The 23,044-nt window shown below is 39.4% G+C and overlaps 1 protein-coding gene across 1 annotated transcript in view; it reads right to left on the reverse strand.

Annotated features, from left to right (window-relative positions):
• Window positions 1-8,082: 8,082 nt before the first annotated feature.
• Window positions 8,083-23,044, reverse strand: part of LOC124135097 (corticotropin-releasing factor receptor 1-like) — a 168,635-nt gene continuing 153,673 nt past the window's right edge. The window contains exons 11-12 of the mRNA XM_048389284.1: window positions 15,720-15,761; window positions 8,083-10,666 (exon numbers count right to left, since the gene is read on the reverse strand). Coding sequence (XP_048245241.1) covers window positions 10,439-10,666; window positions 15,720-15,761 — 270 coding nt within the window. The 3' untranslated portion in view covers window positions 8,083-10,438. The remainder of the gene's footprint in view (window positions 10,667-15,719; window positions 15,762-23,044) is intronic.

The raw sequence follows: 23,044 nt of genomic DNA on the forward strand, positions 1-23,044 counted from the left end.
AAAAATTAAACTTAGTGAAGTATTCTTTGAGTGCTGACTCAGCGCCAGTACGGTTCATATTTTGGATATAATATCGCTAACTTAAGATAATTTCAATTGCAAATGAAACGTATGATAAATTCAAATGAGAGGTACAGTTCCTATGCATAGTCTCCAGTAATTTAACAGCTGTGTATATGGAAGTGTCGGAGTCATTCAACCATTAATTTTGTATAGGAACATATTGGAAACTTATTGAATTATTCAACAAAGCATAGAAAAGTATCCAAGTGTTTGTAGTATTTCTAACTTATTCATCAATTTTGTATAGGGGTTTATTGCACTGCTTTGAGTCATTCAGCAATATTGTATGGTGACAGATGTCACACTGTTGAATTATTCAACACATTTCCGCAGGACAGGTGAGATTGTATAATTTAAAATTGTTCACCAATTTGCAATAGGAGTTTTTTCCTCGCAGTTTGAGTCATGGAACACTTTTGTATGGTGACACTGTTGAATTACTAGTATTCAACATATTTCAGCAGGAGAGGTGAGATGAAATGGTGTTTAACGTCACGTCCAAGATTATTGCCCTTATATAGCGACGTGCATGCACGTGTGTGTGTGTGTGCGTGTACTGGTCCAGACTAATGCCGATTTTTTAGTGATAGCCCACTGAGATACCATGCCACAGTTTAACATGAAATCCCATCTCAGACACAGTATACTCCGGGTCGACCAGTCCTTGTTTTAGCCACAATTATTAAACGATTTTCAGTATGTATTTTTAAACCAATGTTAACTCATTCAACAATTTTGTTTTGGAACAATTTGGTATGTGCACAATGTTGCCTCAAGAAACAGTTTCCAAAGGGACGGAAAGCTGTACTTATCAAGAGAAATGTATAGGAACATTTTGCACCATGTTGAGTCATCCAACAAATGTGTTTTGAGACATTCAAAAATCAGTTCGGGTACATGTTCAAGTGTGTTGAATTGTGAATGAGCTTTCAAAGCGACATATTACACCGTTTTGAGCTAACAAACAGTTTTTAAGGGGCGTATTGTACATTTGTACAGGGACATATATATATATATATATATATATATATATTTTGTCTATCTATATATTGTCTTTTAGCATTATTCCTTCTTGTACAGGGTTACATAGGTTCTAGATAACCATTCAATATAAAACACATGATGAACTTGTGGAGTGATTCCAGTGCAAGTATCAATTTACGTAGATTGATGTCAAATGGAGTATTTGAAACAGATGCTGTCTTAAAGCATGGCTGAATGTTGAAGAACTCTCAGATAAAACCTAAGTTCCTTCTGTAAGAAGTACCCACATGATCAAAGGACTTCAAGGGAGAGTGTCAACTCGCACTCAACAGGCCAACAAGGGACTAAGTAAAGAAAAGTGAAACGGGCTCTGTCTCTCAAGATTCCCTTTGTCGATCCAGGATGAATGACAAGAATAGTAAAGAACATGTATGTGATAATTATAATATTTAGTAACTTTTTTATTTATCAATTTTACGTGAATGCAACAGGAACATCAAACACCTTATATATGCCACATGTAACGTATTAATATTAAAAGAGACAGAATTAAAACACAACCATTTTCATCCGAGGATTTCCTAATGGGAGGAATGTCTCCGGTGCTGATTGTTTATCCAGGCTGAAGAATAATTTAAAAAAAGGATAGGGTCTTTGAGCTTGTAGATACTCTTGAACAACTCAAGAAGATGAATAAAAAAGTCCATTCTGTAAGAATAAGAAAAAACCCGCCAGTCGTCTCGTCCTTATGGAAATGAACAAAAAGGTACAAAGCTCACCTGGTCAGAGTATCTGATTAGTTACTTTGTGGAAAGGTCCACCGAATGAATCTTGTTAATATTCTGGTGGACACACCATCCACATGAGTGAGTGAATGAGTGAGTGAGTGAGTGAGTGATGTTTTACTCCGCTTTTACCAATATTCCAGCAATATCATAGCTTTCACCACTAGGCTACCCAACCGCCCTCAACATGACTACAGCTTAGAATAGCCTACTAGTCAAAGAAACATTCCGCATTAACATGTAAAGATTGAGTGCCGGTAGTTTAGCAGGTGTTAGACCCGGGGTCGATTCCCCAATTGGGCCGATATGTAGAGCTCATTCTTAATATATAGTTTATAACGAACACGCTTATAACGAACTTCCGGATATAACGAACGGTTTCTTGGTCCCGTCCATTATGTGTATATATGTTGTACATATGCTCATAACGAACTACGGTTATAACGAATTACAATTAGTGGTCCCTTTCAGTTCGTCATAACCGTAGTTGACTGTATCTTGAAGTCAGTTATGATATGATTGAATATTGCCACACTCACTAACAACCTAACGCACTCACGTGCTATAATGATGGCAATATTCGAAGATATGTTTTGTCTCTTCAAGGAATATTTATTGTTCACATTTGACAATACCCCAATCTCTAAATCTAAATAACAAACTTAACGCCGGAGATTAATCAGTCTCGATTATCTGCCGAAATAGATTCATTGGGGCGTAAAAGGCAAAATGGCGGTGAAATTCATTTGAATGGATCACTGTTAAAATCACTGAGAAGCATGAAATACAAGCAAACTGGCGATATATTTCTGAATAAAAGAAAGACATAAAGAAGTTTCTCACATTTTAACATGAAATATAAGGTTTTGTAAACAGAAGTAATTCATATTCTGTCATTCGTGGTCAGTTGAAGAAGTTGCTTAGCAGATTTTAGATGAAGAAATAATTTACAACTGGCATGTTTTCGACAGTTTCATATCTCAATGTTTTTGTTAAATTGTAACTGACAATTTTCAAGATATGATTTATTACAATGTAATGCTTGCATTGCTATACATTTGAATCGTAAATCGTGACAGTGCCAACGACTGGGAGTATATGGTTGGAATACACACTATGTGCTATATTAAAGAAGTTAAAGAACACCCAGTGTCTCTATATGAACATAGCCTTCCAATTGTTGGTGTTCCTTAATATATATATATATATATATATATATATATATATATATATATATATATATATATATATATATATATCTCTCTCTCTCTCTCTTCATCTCTCTCTCTCTCTCTCTCGCTCTCTCTCTCTCTCTCTCTCTCTCTCTCCATCTCTCTCTCGTGTGTCTCTCGTGTATTGGCATTCAATGCAAATTAAAGGAAGAATTAAACAACTTTGCATTCAATCATTTTATTAGCAATTGCGAAGAAGCCAGCGAAAAGTTGATCGTATATCGGTGTTACCAAATCCGAATTGAAAAGAAGTTAAAACTATAACAAATGTAATATATCCATCAACTAAAAGCTGAAAATATGATTAATATAATCAGTACATGTCTATATGTTGACCATAATATAATGACAGACAATCTATTCTGATAACGACATGGTTTGTCTTTGTTTGTTTGTTGTTTAACGCCGCACTCAGCAATATTCCAGCTATATGACGGCGGTCTGTAAGCAATCGAGTCCGGACGAGGTATTGCATTCATGCCTGACAATGCAGACATCATGAGTATCGACTTACGCAATTGGAATACGATGACATGCATCAGCGTCAGCGAGCCTGACCACCCGATCCCTTTAGTCGCCTCTTACGACAAGCATGACCAAGTCCACCAAGGATTTGCATGGGTGACACGGTTTGTAATGACATAACGCATTGTGTATCAGTGAGCATGTAACCCTGTCTTTCGTACAATGAATGAAATTATGAAGATAAGAATGTCAAACATAAGGATGTTTAGGATTAAATAATTGTTTCAAATTAGCGGGTATTATTGAAGATTTGAAACCTCGGAGACCATTTGAAACCAGTACCTTAAATATCAAATATGTGAGGTACATACTATTCACACGGAATAGGTTAGGTTAGACCAGAAACATGCGTGGATGTTTGACATGTGTTGAATATAACATGAAAGACTCAATGTCAGGTTTAACAAACAAATAGAAGTGCCAGCTGAACTCTGCCAGTAGTATTCAGATGTCGCGTGAAGACCTAACAGAAGAACCGAGTGTGGGTTTCAAAAAGTGATTGCTACACTATTAACAAATTGATTACTTAGGTGAACTTAAGGAAACTTTTGTCCAAAGTGCTAATAATATTTGAGAAGGCTATTTCACTTAAAGTTTGAATAAAAGTGACAAAAACATTTCTATAATCATGATAAATCTCTACATGATAAATGTCACAGTTCATTGTACTATTCCGACAATACCATAAGCATGTGTTTATGAATCACTACTAAATAGTAAACATATCAGGTGTTTGCGAAAATGTGAGCGTCTCCGGTCTCACCGTTGGCACCATCACTAACACATGAAATAAGCAAAATTGATGTCTGTATGTTCTAATGTTTTGAACAAAACATCTTCTCACCAAGAAGTGGCTTTTATGGTCAGTTTGGCAAGATTTGCTTTATTTGTTCCTTAACCATCACCTTGGTAGACATCCCATCCATTCACACACATAGCGGGAGAATTTCTGTCTTGATATGGTCATTACAGCTTCAAACATCGATACAATCATTAGCAGGGTTCCATGAAAGAGCAAATGAATATTGTTCGACGCTTCAGAGAGCAGTATTCCAGCAATAACGCAGCGACCTGTGAATGAATGAGTCCAGACCAGAAACCGATGGATGAAGGTATGAGCAACGATTCACGCCATCGAAGCTCGACGAGAAGCAATGAGCTAAATCACCGAACCTGACAACGCGAATCTCACTATTCGGTTTCTATTTTCATCTGTGACGCTAATAAATAAAATTTATACACGTGAATGTATGTTAATATTCAACGCCTTCAATTTGTGAACAAACTGCTGCACATAGGAAGGAATTGTTTGTTCTGATATTCGTAAACCAGACTTTGGGATTCATTTAAAGGGAATGTGCCTTATTTTTGTGATTAAGGATGCGATTCCAACTATTTTGAAGTTAGACAGTTGTATGTTGATTTAAAGTTGACAACTTACATATTATTACAACTTGTTTACAGTACGTCAAAAGACGCCGCGTATTTGTACATGTATGTTTTTGGTCACTGTTGCAGTAGTTTATACAACAACAAATATACAAAAAATATATTACCTTAAAATGAAAATAGATCGAAAGTAGAAATTTCAACTAAGCTACAACTTTTAGCGAAATTTGGGTGCCATTGATTGTGCTTCCGATTATCAGGCTGTGATGTGATGACAAACTGGAGTCCATCCCTACGCACTCACTCACTCACTCACTCATTATATTAAAGATTTAGTCTTGCTCAAAAAGATAATTATTCAATGGAAATATTACATCAGGCCTTACACCTTTTGCTTATTTTACAGATCCGCCGACCTTAAAAATCGAACATTCAGAAAGGAAATTCAATCAGAATGGCAAGGGTTTTTAATACCGCCGACGGTCAACATCAGGATTTTATATGACAAAAACGAAACAAAATCCAAAGGATTTATCACCTTACCGATCTGAATTAAACTTTAAGGTGATAAATACAATCAAGTTCAGAGCATTTTATTATATATATTTTCTGACGTTCCGACCAAAGCGTTCACTTTAAAACGCCGCTAAGATAAAACAAATAAATGAAATGTCTGGCCTTAAAACACATTGTGACACACTCTTTAAAACAGAAGTATTTTCACGGAATCCTTTTGAAATGATATGGAATACATTAATATGTCTTGCAATAAAAAGCCACAAAAGACATATCAATAATCATAGGAAACCTATATTAAAAGCAGTCTGTTGTACGATATCTACCGGTTCATAAGCATGTCTTTATGAATCACTTTTATTCGCGAAAAGGGGAACGTAACACATCATCAATAGTACATAGTATGTAACAGGTGAAAATGCTATATATGAAATTCAGCTAAAAGCAAGTTGTGCCCTTATTGACCAGAATGTTAAGGAGAACACACTATCGCAATTAAGAAACAATGAAACTGGTCTCTAACTCATCCCTACTTCCTTCCCACATTTAGATCTTAGACTTTGACAAAACATTCTTTTATGGAAAATATCTGAAAAATATACTAGAACTCTTTCTTTACTGCATGTCGTTTTTACGTGATGCACGTGAAATGTGTTCTCTGGGGTTGTTGTTCATCAAACTCAGTTGCTAGGTAACTGTTACAATGTACGGTACCATTCGTCACCACTCGCCCCTTTCCGTAACCTACAAGAAGTCGCTATTCGGCTTGTCCCGGAATAACACGAGTTGGTCACGAATGTGCAAGGTACAAGGCTCTTTTCGTGGGGTTCTTTACGGAGTATTTTATCGCTTGCACTTTTCGAAAACATATTGAAGGGGAGTGCAGGAAATATAGAGCCCTGAACAAGGATACGTTTATCTGTGTCTTAGTTTCTCATCAAAGATTTGTTAAATACTTTAACAAAAACATTTTCTAAGCTATAAGGAAATATACATTTATTTCAAAACAATGCTTATTTCACTCCTATTGAACAAGAACAACGATCCCAATCGCGGCTCATTTTTTTTACGATCATCCTAAAATGTCAGGTAAAATATTTTCTTTCCAAGACATTTTCAGTTGGATTTAGTTCTGTCTAACCATCATGCACACGAGTGAGTGAGTTGGGTTTGAAGCCGCTTTTAACAGTATTCCAGTTATATCACGGCGTGTCAGCTTAATGCGGGAAGACAGCCCGAAGTGATGCAGGTCTCAGACGTTTAACATTTCGGTGAAACCCACGAGCACGGGTATGGTGCTGACAACCTAGAAACAAAATCGGGGCGAACCGGGATTCGAACCCACAATCATAGGTTTCTGGCGTGCCCAAGGGACGCAACTCTGTACAGCGAATCATGCACACGAAAGAAAAATATCACACGTATACTATAAACAAAGATATACAATAAGGCCAATTTGACAGTGGCAGCGATGATTATATCGTTATAACTTTGGGAAGAATACTAGATAACCGTTCAAAATAGCCATGGTAATGCTATAACAGAAATTCTGCTGCGTTAGCAAATGATGTCGCAACAAACTGACTTTTTTCCTTTGCAGACTTTTGTTTCAAAATGATAATGAATAGACCCGTTTGTGTTCGGAAAGAAGTTTGAAAACTGTGTGAGCAATGTACAGTTTGAAATATCTAGATGTCATTAACGTACACAGGACTGTTAGCACAGAGACCGGATTTCCGGAATCCCCCAAGCTCGGTCGCGATCGACAACTGTTGGTTTCCTGGGCAAGTGCCTATTTGTATAACCGACAGTTTGTTTGGGATCGAACAGACATGGGTCAGTAATAAGGTTTGTTCTGTAGTTACGGTCAATCACCGACACAACGTCGAGTGAGTGAATGTGTGAGTGAGTTTGGTATAAAGCCGCTTTGAACAGTATTGCAGTAATGTCACGGCGTGTCAGATTACTGTCAGTGGAAAGCCCGAAGTGATGCAGGTTTTAGACGTTTACAACTTTGTTGAAATCCACATGCATGTGAATGGTGCTGACAAACCAAGAAACATAACCGACATTCGAAACCAACAATTATAGATTTTTGGCGTGTCCAAGGGACCCAACTCTACACACTCTGAATTGCGGCGCCATTCGTCACCACTCGCCCCTTTCCGTAACCTGCAAGAAGACTCGTCCCCCTATCGATGACATTCGTCACCACTCGCCCCTTTCCGTAACCTGCAAGAAGACTCGTCCCCCTATCGATGACATTCGTCACCACTCGCCCCTTTCCGTAACCTGCAAGAAGACTCGTCCTCCTATCGATGAATGCTATGTGCGAAAATACGACAAACCAATCAGAATGCGCGCATGATTTCAAGTTCTTCGTCAAAGAAACCCTCAGAATTATTTTTGGATTTTACATCTAAAAATATACCAAAGACAAAGTTAAATGTGTTCAATCATACTGTATAATTCCGCACGTACCGATGTGGATTAAATTGCATCTGAAATATATATAATATATGGGGAAATGTAAGTGAACCATTACGCAACGAGTTGACAATTGTTTTAGGTATGCCCGTTTGCGCTAAGACGAAACCCGGTCGCAAAAATGGCCATCAGTGGGGCACGAGTCGCTATTCGGCCTGTCCCGGAATAACACGAGTTGGTCACGAATGTTGCGGCGCCTTAGACGAATTGGCCACCCATTCCCCAAGAGCATTGTTATATTCTATAATTCCATTCGGTTAGACCTCTAACAGTACATCGTGTAAACATTAATTCATATGCAGTGTAGAAATATCCGTATCCAACGCGTGTGAGATCGAATTGCAGGTCTGTGATTGGCTACTCCATGGGTGTGACCTGAGGTCAGATTATGACGGACTACTTTCCTGTTTGTAAGTCATTGATTAGTGGATCCTGCTATAGACGAATTCACGTCTGTGGTGGAACTTTGTGGTTTAAGAGATCGCATCTAGTGTGTATTAACATCATCGCTTGTTAGTCCACGTGTATGGTTGACACCTTTTGGGGGAGGGTCAAAATAGGTTTGAGTTGTAAGCAGTAAGTTGGATGACTCATCACCGTTGTGTAATGTGTTAATGAACCACTACGACCATCAGAATAGAGAAAAATATATCGATTAGACACTAAAATGGTGCGATTTCACAGTGTGTAAGAAATAGATTACTGCACGCGCGACTATCACCACATATCTTACAGTCTTATCCTGACTGTTTTCTGCAAATTTCCCATTTCACGACCTACGTATCTACCAACGAGCTCGGTTTGTATTCTCCCCAGGGATTTCGGAATATAATTGGACTGCATACTGACCCACTGATCTTGGAAATACTTGTCATGCGGTTTCATCACATAAACTTCAAAATGTCAACAGTTTCAGGGCGACATTGTTTTATTTGACCAGGCAGAAAGAAATCGGGCGGTAATTGAGAAACATTAAGAACAAATAGCTCTCTAAACCCACGTAATTGACGTGACGGACAAATAATAATGCATCCATGCTAACGTTCCCTTTAAAGTTTTTTTTTTTTTAAATATACTGTTAGTAATATATTATTATAAGTTTTTTTCGAAGTGATCGTTCTGATGATATTATGCAGAAAATGTCATTACAGCGGTATTCGTGTCATGCCCTACTCAACCCACGGAAAATACAAGGGCACACATTTTCTTCGATTAACTACACTTAGACACGAAATGTATTGGAAATAATTTTTTTCATTCCAACTGAATCGATTGACACATTTTTTCTGAAATTTCTGTATGCAACAATGGAGTCTGAAATAGAAATTTCATCACAGTAAAAAACTCTTTCCAAAGATGTCTAGAATATGGAAAAACGCTCATTTCAAAGATTCTTTATGTGGATTGACCCCTCAATTTCCAACATATCGAATGACGTCCTTCAAAAGACGTTTTTCCAAATGTTCCTTGCGTTAGATTGAATTTGAATACTGGTATATAGACTTATATATAATCTGGGATAAGATATGATGTCTGTATATAAAAATGAAACGCCGGTATTGTTGTTGTGAAATACGTAATCCCAGTTGGAAATATGAAAGTTTTGGAATGAAAACGTGTATAGCTATAGTTTATGAATTAATAATGTCTATTTACACGTTCTATTTACATATGAATACATACATGTGTCGATACGTTTATATGGCACATTCAAGAAGCACATGAGTAACCTTCAAATAATTCAACATAAGCACGAAACTTATACACGTTTTATGGAATGGTTATTTCTGATTTTATGTAAACTACGTCTCCTCCCATGGTGGAACTTACATAAATACTCTTTCAATGAATTATTTATCCCCGATAAGCAAGTGTATTAGATATATCTTTATTCTATTATATATCATAAACCCACTCACCACTGTACTTCGTTTTGAGCCGGATTCGAACGAAACGACAAGAAAAAAAGCACTCCAATCAAAGTACGCCATAAGCGAGAGACAGAGAGAGAGTTGGAATGATTGAGGCAATGACGTCACTTCCGAACCGAAGTTATAGTTGTGAGTGGGTCGAGGGTTTTATCATAAAGCGAATAGAGATATAACGCACAAGGTTATTGAGGATGTGAATTCGTCGCATTCATACAGGTCAATTACATGTTTGAAGAATCTTTGCTAGACAACATTTAAAAATAAACAGCAATAAATCTCTTAAAATTTAACGTTGTCCTGAACCTCACACAGGAGTCGCCATAACAAAGTGCCCTTACAGTTATGGTAAGGGAACGGTATTACTCAATGGCACCTACACTTTGCAATGACAATCTTTCTCTCAAAATATCCACTCAGCGCAATTGTCTTTAAGTGATAGAATAATATCTACCAATTACAACATTACCTCGTCAATGTTCAGTCTGACGCGGGATGTTCTTTTTGACTTTAACTTTCCTGTGAGAAGTCACAACATGTTTTCGGCTTCCTCTTCCATTCCACGCGAACTCTCGCTGGGTCTCTTTCCACGGCAGCCATTTTGTTTTCCGCCATTACACGTGCTCATTTGAAGGCTCTGGTTATAGTTGCTGGTGGAGCGAGCTGGTGAACCCACAAATGACGTCTTCGTGTACCTCGTAACGATACTTCGACTCTCCTGGTAGTTGCTGAGCTTTTTACGAATGGCTGCTCGTACCTGCGTGGAAAAAGAGATTTACTTGACCAGTTAGTCTTGTTTGAGTGAGTGGGTGAATGACCTTTGGTTAACGAAGCAGTCAGCAATATTCCAGCTGTATCACTGCGGCCTGCGGTTCGGCACACACATTTGAACTATCCGATTCGCATATTCGACGGGTTCTGAGAGAAACAGGTGAAGCCAATACCTATTTTGATCAGGAGGTATTTGCTATAGAAACTGGAACACAATTGTACTTTCTTTACAATTAAAGGTTCCGTAAAGGTTGAATGATTTTCTGATCTCCCCCGTGGTGTAGTGAATAGAGTTGAGTGAGAGTGAGTGAGTAAGGTTTTACGCTGCTTTTAGCAATATTCCAGCAATATCACGGCGGGGGGACACCAGAAATGGGCTTCACACATTGTACCCAGAATAGAGTTGAAGTCCGGAGGGCTGAAGGTCAGTAGTTGGATCATCTGACCGCGTCATACCAAGAGCATGTTAAAAGTTTCTTTGTGTCGGATCTTCTACACCAAATTGTATGGTTTATGGTGAATGTGGTAGATACCCATTATATATTAACTCTCAGATTAGATGTTTAAAATACTGGTTTAAAATCCTTCATATGCATGAACAACCTCTCCCTAAATTAGCTTATAACATGCTTCTACATTTAAATAACATGCGAAAGAATACTTGTACATCGCAAGTAAGAAATCTTTTATTTTCGCATGGTTTGGGTTTTATATGGCTATGTCAGTCCGTTGGAAATGTAAATATGTTTCTTAATGAATTTCTTTTTGTGTTTGACTGTCCATTTTTACAATGATCTTCGAAGAAATATATAAAAGATTATTTAATAGCAATGTCATGGATAAACGCCTTTGTAGTTAGTGTGACGACAAAGAACGAATCTAATATATTAAATTTGTCTCTATATATTAAGCATTCATTAGCCAAAAGAAGTGAATTAATCAAAGAACGTGTATATCCAAATGTGTAACATTTATGACTGTATCTACATGCGTAATTCTCTATTGTATATGGGCCGGAGGCCTTTTGTACAATAAACTTCTTTTGACTTTGACGTTAAAATATTGCTCACTACTCCTCTGTCTGGCGCTCGGTCTTAAAGATATAAAACAAGGATTGGACTCGGATCGGAGGCAATAGACTGTCTGAGTGGGGTATCCATGTTGTATTTAGGTATGGTATCTCAGTGGACTAGCACTATAAAACAGTCAGTACACTTGCATTCATGCCGCTTTATGAGTGACATAAATTTGAACGCGACGTAAACCCCATCTGACCCCACCTCTAATAATTTCGCGATGAAACTAGGCATAATGTCTACAAACAATGACACCAAGGTGTTGCAGAACGTGTATAAAAAGTGTATAGATATTTCAAAGAAAAAATGCCCTCAAATATAAACAATAATCAGCTGTATTTGAAGGATGCCCAGTTAGCTGTGCTCCTTTTTCGTGCCAGAAGTTTATGATCTGGGTTCACGCATGTTATGATCCTTGGTTTGACTGCATGATACCCATGTTCATAGCTTCCATCAACCCACTCACTCACCAAAGTGGTAAACGTGCAAAAACTTCATCATTTCTAGATTGTCTGCCGCATGACACGCCGTAATATAGATAAAATACTGCTGAACCAAAATTCGGCATTAAACCAAATTCTTTTGACAAAACGCTCTGTACAAGACTGTATTATAAGAGAGATGACTTTAACTTTCCAAAAGCCAACTTTTCCTTTATGTCGAGTAATACTCCAGCATCTCCAACCTTGGTATCTACATTTGAGGTTCACTCGAACAGGAATTGACTTGCCTTCGCATGTGTTTCAAAAACGTTTATGGTGGAAATGTGGAGGACATTTCCAAATTTGACGCATCGGTGACAGGGGTGATGTCCGATGCAGTTCCCTATTTTGACTTCTGCCGTGTGTTCCCGTGTTTTTTCACGTGAACAATTGACTTGCCTTTGCATGTGTTTGTGACGGGTGCCGCCGGTGGGGGTGGATACGCTCACCTTTTCGCGAACACCTGGTATCATAACTGTTTGATAGTGATTCATAAAGACATGCTCATGATATAGTCGGAATCGTACAATCGACTCGGCTTTGTGCAGAGATTTTTATTGGATATGGATATGGAAAAAAGGTTTGTCGCTTTATTTGTGACGGGTGCCACTGGTGGGGCAGGATACGCTCATATTTTTGCAAAACCTGGTACAATTACTAGGTGATAGTGGTTCATAAAAACATGCTCACAATACAGTCGGAATCGTAAATTGACTCTTGTGATTTCTTGTGGCTATGTGTGTAGACATGGACTCATGTGACATAAGGATGTTTCGTGATGAAGTATATATTTTGTATATATCTATATCACAGGGCTAAAAACAATCGCCGAAACACAGCAAACTTCAGGTCCAAAACACTACTTTGACACCCGTAGTTAATACATCACATTCGAATAACCATTACTTGATTGTTTCATTTTTAGCCACTATCAAATACGGGTGGATATTTTATTTATGCCTAGCAGTTTACATTGCTTATTCATGCGAGACATGGTACAAGCACAGTGCTCGTTTAACCAATACAAGATTAAAAGGGCTTCAAACCAGTACACCGTCGTCAATAATCTTTAGATACTAAACTGTCTCAGACTGGCAAGATATACGGTACATACATCAATATAATTTTACCAATATCAATATACATCATTCCAGTGACGGTGGGTTGAATTGTGGTTAAAGCGTTCGTTCGTTACGCCGAAGACCCGGGTTCGATTCCCCACATGGGTACAATGTGTGAAGCCAATTTCTGGTGTTCCCCGCCGTGATATTTCTGGAATATTGCTAAAAGCGGCGTAAAACCATACTCACCCACAACACCAGTCCACGACTTTATCATAACGACGCAATGTAATTCACAATGTCATTGTTTCTTAATCACGTGATCACGTCTCTTTTTACCACGATTCATCATCCAACGCGGTACAAGTTAAGCCATCATACATCCACAAGCGATGTATCTTAGACATAAACAATAAAAAAAACAAGCCAGGCATTCCTTTCCCCATATCAATGTTAACACCTTACTGCACCTGGCCTTATAGATTTACATGTGATTAGCTTGCGCGTCTAGCGGAGAAGTCCAGATGACTTTGAAAGCGTTTCCTATCACATTGAGCAAGCCTGTCTTTCAAAGAGACGATACCCAGACAGTTAGACTGAAACGCCTAATAAAAAGCAAATCAACTCCTACTGAACATGCTTCGGTGCGTAAGTGTTGACATGTTTAAAGCAACCAAGATGATTGAAGATATATACCAGTGCAATAGGAGCCATCGTAGATTAAAGAGCCAAGCTAATTTATACTCTAGTCACTTTCTTCTAATCTCATCTCAACCGTCTGTCTGTCTTTCTGTTGAGCAATTTATTTGTAGGTGATGCCGCTATAAAAAGATACGCTTACGTGTTTCAAAAGAACCAATCGAAAGATCTAAACCGATCTCGTTCCATATACTCCGCCGTGTTTGCAGCCTTCAAGGATATTTGGTTGAGGTGGCAGCCTAAAGACGTTATCAGTTGCAATGATGTAAAGAATTGCATTGAAACTCGCGACGTAAATTATATTTCTAGCCCCATTTCTGTGCATAATTTGAAAGAAGATTTTATAAGGTTGTTCGTGTTAAGAGCGCTTCAGGACATCGCAATGATAAGACTCGTCAAATCGTGATGTGGAAGTATCACGTATTTAAAACGTTCGTCGTGAAAGACGCCAATCATTTAAAAGACATTATTCAGACTACGGTAAAAGTGAAAAAATAAATCAAATTTGCAAAAAGATCGATATCTAATAAAGTTTGCGTTTTGGGGAATTATTTGGGCTTTACGCAACCACGGGCAAACCCTGTCCTCCTACAGCTGCCTATATACTGACATGTCATTTCAAGAACTTGCCATTGGGAATTGTGGCGGTCGTAGCGCCATATGTATTGCAAGTCTCTGTTACCCAGTAAAGGAGATGTGTCAGATATGGTCTAGGATCGAGCTGTGTAACGGTACATGTGTATTCAGTGACGTGTTATTTTATCTAAAGTGACAAAACAATTTCCATAATCATAAGAAATCTCTACCAAAAGCAGAGTCCATTGTACGATTCTGACTGAACCTCAAGCAGCGTTTATGAATCGCTATGAAAGAGTGATGTTACCAGGTGTTCGCGAAAAGTTGAGCGCAGACCACTTGGTTAGTTTGTTAGTTTTAAAGCACTGTCAGAGTCTGGACCAGGCAAACCCGTGATTAATATTATAAGTAACGCCCCATACTGTCGGGGAACGATGCAGGAAAACGGCCCATGCACCGAGTCTGACAACCTTCTTCATGTTGTTGTCTTGCGACAAGCATTGGCTCCTGAGGACATATTAACCCTTGTCCATATGAAGGGCATGCCTACACATGTGAATAACAATGACAAATCCTTTTTTCATAATCCCAAGACATGTCTGGTAACAGCGGAACACATTGTACGATTCCGACCAGGTGAATAAGCATGTATTTATGATTAATCATAATCACTATCAAAAAGTGAGGACACCAGGTGTTCGCGATAAAGTGAGCGTATCCCGACCCACCAGTGGCACTCGTCGCAAACACCTGCAAAGGCAAGGCAGTTGCTCACCTGGGAAAAAAACTCGATGGCCAAACTAGGGAATTGCATGTGCCATAATTTTTGTCAGTGATGAGTAGTCAAATTTGGAAATATCCTCTACATATCTAACATATTATATACGTCATAGTGAGGTTATCCGCTCTACAACATTACAATAGGAATGCAGTTACAAATAGTGACGTCATATGTATGACGTCACCATAGCTGACGTCACAGCCTGTCATGTTTACAAAAGATTTTCTGCACGACTAACTATACAGAAAAGACTACTTCTCAGAACAAGAATTTTCACATTCGTCTGCATATCATACTGATACTTTTTTTCTAAAAGGTTTGACACGCTCACTCATGTCGCAATCTGTTTCAATATGATACTTACCTCGCCATTTAAAAAGCAATAGAACACCGCCACGAAGAGACCCTGAAAACAGCAAAGATATTAATCACCATGGCAGCGCTAGGAGGTGAGTCATACACCTTACATCGCATACAACACTGCTGTCAATATAAAGAAGCATGCCATCGAAATCTTTTCTTAAAAATTCTAAGATGTAATGTGATCCAAAGCCTACGCACATAATGACATAACACAGGATTTCAAGTGCGGTTATTTATGTCAGCTGCATTGTTGTTGGCAAAAACAAACGAACAATAAAAAAACAACTAAAATTGCCAGTAGAAAACACATAAAACTGTCTTGAAATGATATACAACAGTACAGATCGCAATTAGCTTAGTTCTGCAGTGTGCGTGTCAAAGGATCTTATTAAATAGTGATGTTAAACACATGATTTATTTATGTAAAGTTGGTCGATTGAAAGTCACTCTGAGCAACCGTCGTCTCGGGGGTGGGTGGGTGGGGTTGGGTTGTGAGGGCTGGGGTGGTGGTGGAAATTATCCCTTCCCACTTCGCAATCTCCTATTGGCAGCGATAGCTACAAGACGCCGATTAGCTTTTCTGTCCAATCATGCGCGTCGGTATGGAGGTGAGTGAGTGAGTGAGTTGGGTTTAACGCCGCTTTTAACAGTATTCCAGTTATATCGCGGCGTGTCAGCTTAATGTGGGAGGAAAGCCCGAAGTGATGCAGGTCTCGGACGTTTACCACTTCGGTGAAACCCACGAGCACGGGTATGGTGCTGACAAACCTAGAAACATAATTGGGGCGAACCGGGATTCGAACCCACAATCATAGGTTTCTGGCGTGGCCAGGGGACGCAACTCTGCATAGCGAATCGCGGCGCCTTAGACGACTGGGCCACCCGTGCCCCCCGGTATGGAGGTGAAACCCGACATGACGTTGATCATTGATGAAACCCACAGTCACAAACATGGTGCTGACAAATCAAAGACTATATGAATAGTGGGGAAATCGGGATTCGAACACATGATGCTGGGATTCTACCACACCAAAGAGACACATGACCTATTGCGACGCCTCACACGACCAAGCCAAGCCACACATGCTCGTACATTCACAAATTACTCGTTCGAAAATGTCAAAGCGGTGCCTGTGTGTATTTATTTTTTATATGAGGTCCGTGATCATGGTAAATATATCAAAGTGTGTTTTATTTGCTAACATTCAAAACAAAGAATTTCCGTTGCGCATACATCAAGCTGTGTAAATCATCGATTGACATCATATGTGAGCTGACTACTCCAGGATGACCTACATCACCTAGGTAACGGGGTATCCATGCCGGGTGGGACGTGTTGTTGAATAGTGACAAAATGCGCAACCTTCTCTTGATATCGATTTCGCTCAAATTGTAATCGTGTTTAACAATTTGAAAGAAAAATAAATATAGAAAAGTTTTGATATATACAAAGTGGGAAACGACGCCACTTTAGGAATAAATATGTTAACGATATAACCTTTTTCGCGGAACATATGGAGATTATTCATTCGAGCGTTGAAAAGGGTATCAGAACGGCGGTAGACTAGGCCACTCGGTTGCTTCAGTAAATAAATTGTATTTTAACAAGATGAAGACCGTATCTCCTAACCCGTGGTCGAGTGGTAAGCGTCCGCCCGGAGAGCGGAAGGCCCAGGATTCGATCCCCGGTCGCGTCATATCAAAAGACGTTAAAAGATGGCACTTGTTGTTACCCTGTCTGGCGCTGTACAAATGCGTGTCTCCACATATAATCTACGAGCTGTCGCTTAAAGGTTAACCATATTAAAAATTAACAGCACTGAGCAAGAAAGATGATACAAAATCTATCCTAAACACCCGCCTTGACCATCACAATTAATAGTTCCGAAAGTCTGAAGGACACAGTCAGATAGACAAATATATTCAGTTCCTCCTTAATGCCGATTAGGACCATTTTGAGGATTGTGATGAAGAAGGAGGAAAGTTTAGCGACCTGAGTACACATTCCTCCGGATAATCACGTCCCTGGGTGGCATTAGCGATGGTTCATTGGACACCGAAGCCATTTATCAGGCTTGGGCCACTTTGGAGATTGGGATAAGAAGACGGGATAATATAGAATTAGGGGCACTTAGGTATTTAGGCTAACAGTCCACCATTATGGTTTACGATGGTGGCGGAATTGATATATAAAGCGGGCGTGGGCGTCGTTTGATGTCGTGAATGTTTTCACAGCTGATTGCTGTGTGTATGTTGTTATTCGTGATGATGCGTATCCTCTATAGTTCGAGGGGCGATCGGGTAGACTTGTGGTTAAAACGTTCGCTCGTCACGCTGAAGACCCGGGTTCGATTCCCGACATGGGTACAATGTGTGAAGCCCATTTCTGGTGTCAATCGCCGTGATATTGCTGGAATATTGCTAAAAGCGGCGTAAAACCATACTCACTCACTCACTCTATAGTTCATGACAGCCTGCTCTATGATTGACTTAGCTTCCGCATTTTTCGTAGGGGTCGACCATTTGATTTTATCGAAAACAATATCCCCTGAAATGCTTGAAAAACATAATTATGTTCAGAATGTTGATAAAAAGAAATAATCTGCCACACAAATTACATGAGTGTGATGTGTTTTTTCGAAAAAATATTTAGGCTTAATCCCAGGCAGCCCAAACAATATCATATGGTCGGTCCCTCAGTTTAGTGTTCACTCGTGTTGCGCAACAACAGGTTTAATTCAGCACCCCTGAATTATGTTTTAATGTTATTTTAGGTATTTTTATGATATTGTTGGTACATTACAGAACCATAAACTGTTCTCACTTACTCCAAATATTTGTTAGATCACATCACTGCACTTAATAATCAGGTCTACATTAACGCTGACAGAACAGAATATATCCAGTTCCCCGTTCAGACTAAAAGTGAGGTGAGGTGAAATTGGGGTTAACGTCGCGTCCAAGATTATTGCACTTATATAGCGACGTGCATGTACGTGTGTGTGTCTGTGGTTGCTTGTACTAGTCCGGACTGATGCCGATTTATAGTGCTAGCTCACTGAGATACCATGCCGCAGTTTAACATGAATACCCCACTCAGACACAGTATACTGACTCCGAGCCGACCAGTCCTTGTTTCAGCCCCTGAATGCCGAGCGCCAGACAGGGTAACAACAAGTACCATCTTTTAACGTCTTTTGGTATGACGCGTCCGGGGATCGAACCCCGGGCCTTCCGCTCTCCGGGCGGACGCTCTACCACTAGACCACGGAGGCGGTCTTCAGACTATAAAGGTGATTAGGTCGTTATAATGTGTGACCAAACCATGGTAATTCCAAGGGCGTCGATAATCATGCTGTCAACAACTGGATATCCTGGCATAATATCGATACATTTTCATGTTGTCGTGATGCAGATGAAGTATTGCTTACTGAGGGATAAAACAGCATCCAATAAGTCACTCCTTCTCTTATTTATGTCATCTAATCCCGTAGGACGTTGACACAATATCAATCACTGGATTGTGTAGTGAAGACTATATCATTTACATGTGGCCGCCATGTAGCCAGGGTATTGCTGAATGCGGCGATAAATACTATACATACAAGAACAAAACGAGTTTAGCCGTAACAGTATAACCACAGCCACAGTATAACAGAAACAAACTGTCATAGAACGTCGGGTGGTTTGCTAACACCGCTCCAAACTGAAGGGCACACGGGTGGCCAAGTCGTCTGAGGCGCCACAATTCGCTGAGCAGAGTTGCGTCCCTTGGCCCCAGAAACCTATGGTCGTGGGTTCGAATCCCGGTTCGCCCCGATTGTAGCTAAGTTTCACGCTGCTGGGTTTCACTACATTGGTAAACGTCTAAGAACTGTATCACTTCGGTCTTTCCTCCTACATGAAGCTGACGCTGTGATATAACTGGAATACTGTTTTATGTATTAAATCCATCTCACCTACTCGCTCACTCACTCACTCACTCACTCACTCACTCACTAACTCACCCACCCACCCACCCACTCACTCACTCACTCGTCCACTCACTCACTCACCAACCCACTCACTCACTCACTCACTCACTTCTAACTGTAAACCACTGTGTTCCAAACAGAGCAATGGCCGTAATTTGTTGTTCGCGCTCTGTGTGCCCCCAATTGACCATTGACAGTTCGTAATTGTGCTGCTGGATTGATAGATCATAACACTTGAGATACCAGACGAGTCAAGTGATATTTCGCCAGCCAGTCTGAAACATTGTGATGCAAGTTCACTTGAACCTAGCACTACTTAAAACAAGAGCGACCCACGGGAAGAGGTGATTTATACCATTTGGTGGATGTCAATAAAACAAGTTTGCAGGTGATATGAAGCTGTCACCCAGTCCCGATTCACCGCATAATGTCAGTAAAGAAGTACAATCAGTAACCCAGGGGGAGCATTGCCATGATGACACTGTGACCAGCCGGCCACAAAGTAGCTCAGTGGCCCAGTGACAATTGGTGATCATGGCGTTAGACAGAGCCCGCTAGCGACCATGAAAGTGTAAGGTTTGTTTGTTTGTTGTTTAATGCCGCACGCAGCAATATTCCAGCTATATGACGGTGAAAGTGTAAGGAGTACCAACAGTATTCTACGGTGGCCCATAAACGACATGGAGTCTGTTTTTCAATATTTTGATGTTTCACTTACTTTTATCGTAACCTTTTGCAAATTAACACAATTTGTCATACAAATATGTGATAAATCATGTATAAAAACAACCGAAAACAAGGAAAATGTACTTTCAAGTAGCTATTGAGTCGCTGAAATTTGAAGCGAAAATGTCAAAAACTAAAATGGAAATGTCAAAAACCAAAACGAAAATGTCAAAAACAAAAGCGAAAATGTCAAAAACTAAAATGAAACCACAGAAAACTATTTTTCTGTATTTTCATTTTAGTTTTTGACATTTTCGCTTTTGTTTTTTGACATTTTCATTTTTAGTTTTTGACATTTTCGTTTCACTTTTCAGCGATTCAATATCTTCTTTACACATGATTTATCACATATTTGTAAGACAAATCGTGTTAATTTGCAAAAGGTAACGATAAAAGTAAGTGAAATATCAAAATATGGAAAAACAGACTCCATGTCCCTTATGGGCCACCGTAGTATTCAGTACTTAAATGTGTGTCGGGAGAACTCATCATACTAAGTCACGTTAATGTTTCTGAACGTCAATGTTATGTGCCTATCCTATAGCGAACACCTGCTGGCATCGCTGACATTCAGTGATCCATTAATATAAGTATCACCTCTATTTTGCCTTTTTGAGTCTTTTTCGGCGGATAATCGAGATTGGTTGTTTTCTGGCGTTGACATTGTATACTCACATGAAGGTTTGATCATGTAGGGGATTTCGCACAATCTTTAATTCTCGTCCCCAATATAGGCATCAAGAGGAAAAAAATGATAAGCTGTTCCTCGTTAACATCATGGGTGTCAGCAGCACCGGTCATATAGTTCATTTTAAATATGTATTTGTATATGTTTGAAATTCTAGGATGCTAGGATAAATTATGTTATGTCACTTTTGTCATGTTGTCAGTATTGTCTGATGAGAAGTTAACTGGCCTGAACATAAGCAGTACGTTCTTCCATTACTACTTGAATTCACATATGTGTGACCTACCCTTGGTTGCGACTTTATTAACGTGGAACCATTTATCGTAGGTCATTAGTTGCGAGGAACAACTAGTATCCTCCGCACGTCATTAGTTGTGAGAAGGCATTGACAGTAGGTCATTAGTTGCAAGGAACCATTGTCTGTTGGTCTTTAGTTGCGAGGAACAATTGTCTGTAGGTAATTGATTTTGGGACAGTATTGTCTGTAGGTCATTAGTTGCGAGGAACGATTGTCTGTAGGTCATTAGTTGCAAGGAAACATTGTCTGTAGGTCATAAGTTGCGAGGAACCATTGTCTGTAAGTAATAATTTGGGAGAAAGTATTGTCTGTAGGTCATTAGTTGCGATGATCTATCCTCCGCACGTCATTAGTTGCGAGTAGGCATTGACAGTAGGTCATTAACTGTGAGGAACCATTGTCTGTTGGTCTTTAGTTGCGAGGAACAATTGTCTGTAGGTAATTGATTTTGGGACAGTATTGTCTGTAGGTCATTAGTTGCGAGGAACGATTGTCTGTAGGTCATTAGTTGCAAGGAAACATTGTCTGTAGGTCATAAGTTGCGAGGAACCATTGTCTGTAAGTAATAATTTGCGAGAAAGTATTGTCTGTAGGTCATTAGTTTCGAGGAACGATTGTCTGTAGGTCATTAGTTGCAAGGAACCATTGTCTGTAGGTCATTAGTTGCGAGGAATCATTGTCTGTAGGTAATTGGTTTTGAGAAAGTATTGTCTGTAGGTCATTAGTTGCGATAAACCATTGTCTGTAGGTCATTAGTTGCGAGAAGGCATTCGCTGTAGGTCATTAATTGTGAGGAACCATTGTCTGTAGGTCTTTAGTTGCGAGGAACCATTGTCTGTAGGTAATTGGTTTTGAGAAAGTATTGTCTGTAGGTCATTAGTTGCGATGATCTATCCTCCGCACGTCATTAGTTGCGAGTAGGCATTGACAGTAGGTCATTAATTGTGAGGAACCATTGTCTGTAAGTCTTTAGTTGCGAGAAACAATTGTCTGTAGGTAACTGGTTTTAGTACAGTATTGTCTGTAGGTCATTAGTTGCGAGGAACCATTGTCTGTAGGTCATTAGTTGCATTGAACCATTGTCTGTAGGTAATAGGTTTTGGTACAGTATTGTCTGTAGGTCATTAGTTACGAGGAACCATTGTCTGTAGGTCATTAGTTGCAAGGAACCATTGCTTGTAGGTCATTAGTTGCAAGGAACCATTGCCTGTATGTCATTAGTTGCAAGGAACCATTGTCTGTAAGTCATTAGTTGCGAGAAGGCATTCACTGTAGGTCATTTATTGTGAGGAACCATTGGCTGTATGTCTTTAGTTGCGAGGAACCATTGTCTGTAGGTAATTGATTTTGAGAAAGTATTGTCTGTAGGTCTTTAGTTGCATGGAACCATTGTCCGTAAGTCATTAGTTGCGATAAACCACTGTCTGTAGGTCATTAGTTGCGAGAAAGCATTCACTGTAGGTCATTAATTGCGAGGACTGTTGTCTGTAGGTCATTAGTTGCGAGAAGGCATTCACTGTAGGTCATTAATTGCGAGGAACTGTTGTCTGTAGGTCATTAATTGCGAGGAACCATTGTCTGTAGGTCATTAGTTGCGAGAAGGCATTCACTGTAGGTCATTAATTGCGAGGAACTGTTGT

The sequence above is a fragment of the Haliotis rufescens genome, unplaced genomic scaffold, assembly GCF_023055435.1.
Source record: "Haliotis rufescens isolate VD_foot unplaced genomic scaffold, xgHalRufe1.0.p SCAF_10, whole genome shotgun sequence".
Lineage (NCBI taxonomy): Eukaryota > Metazoa > Mollusca > Gastropoda > Lepetellida > Haliotidae > Haliotis > Haliotis rufescens.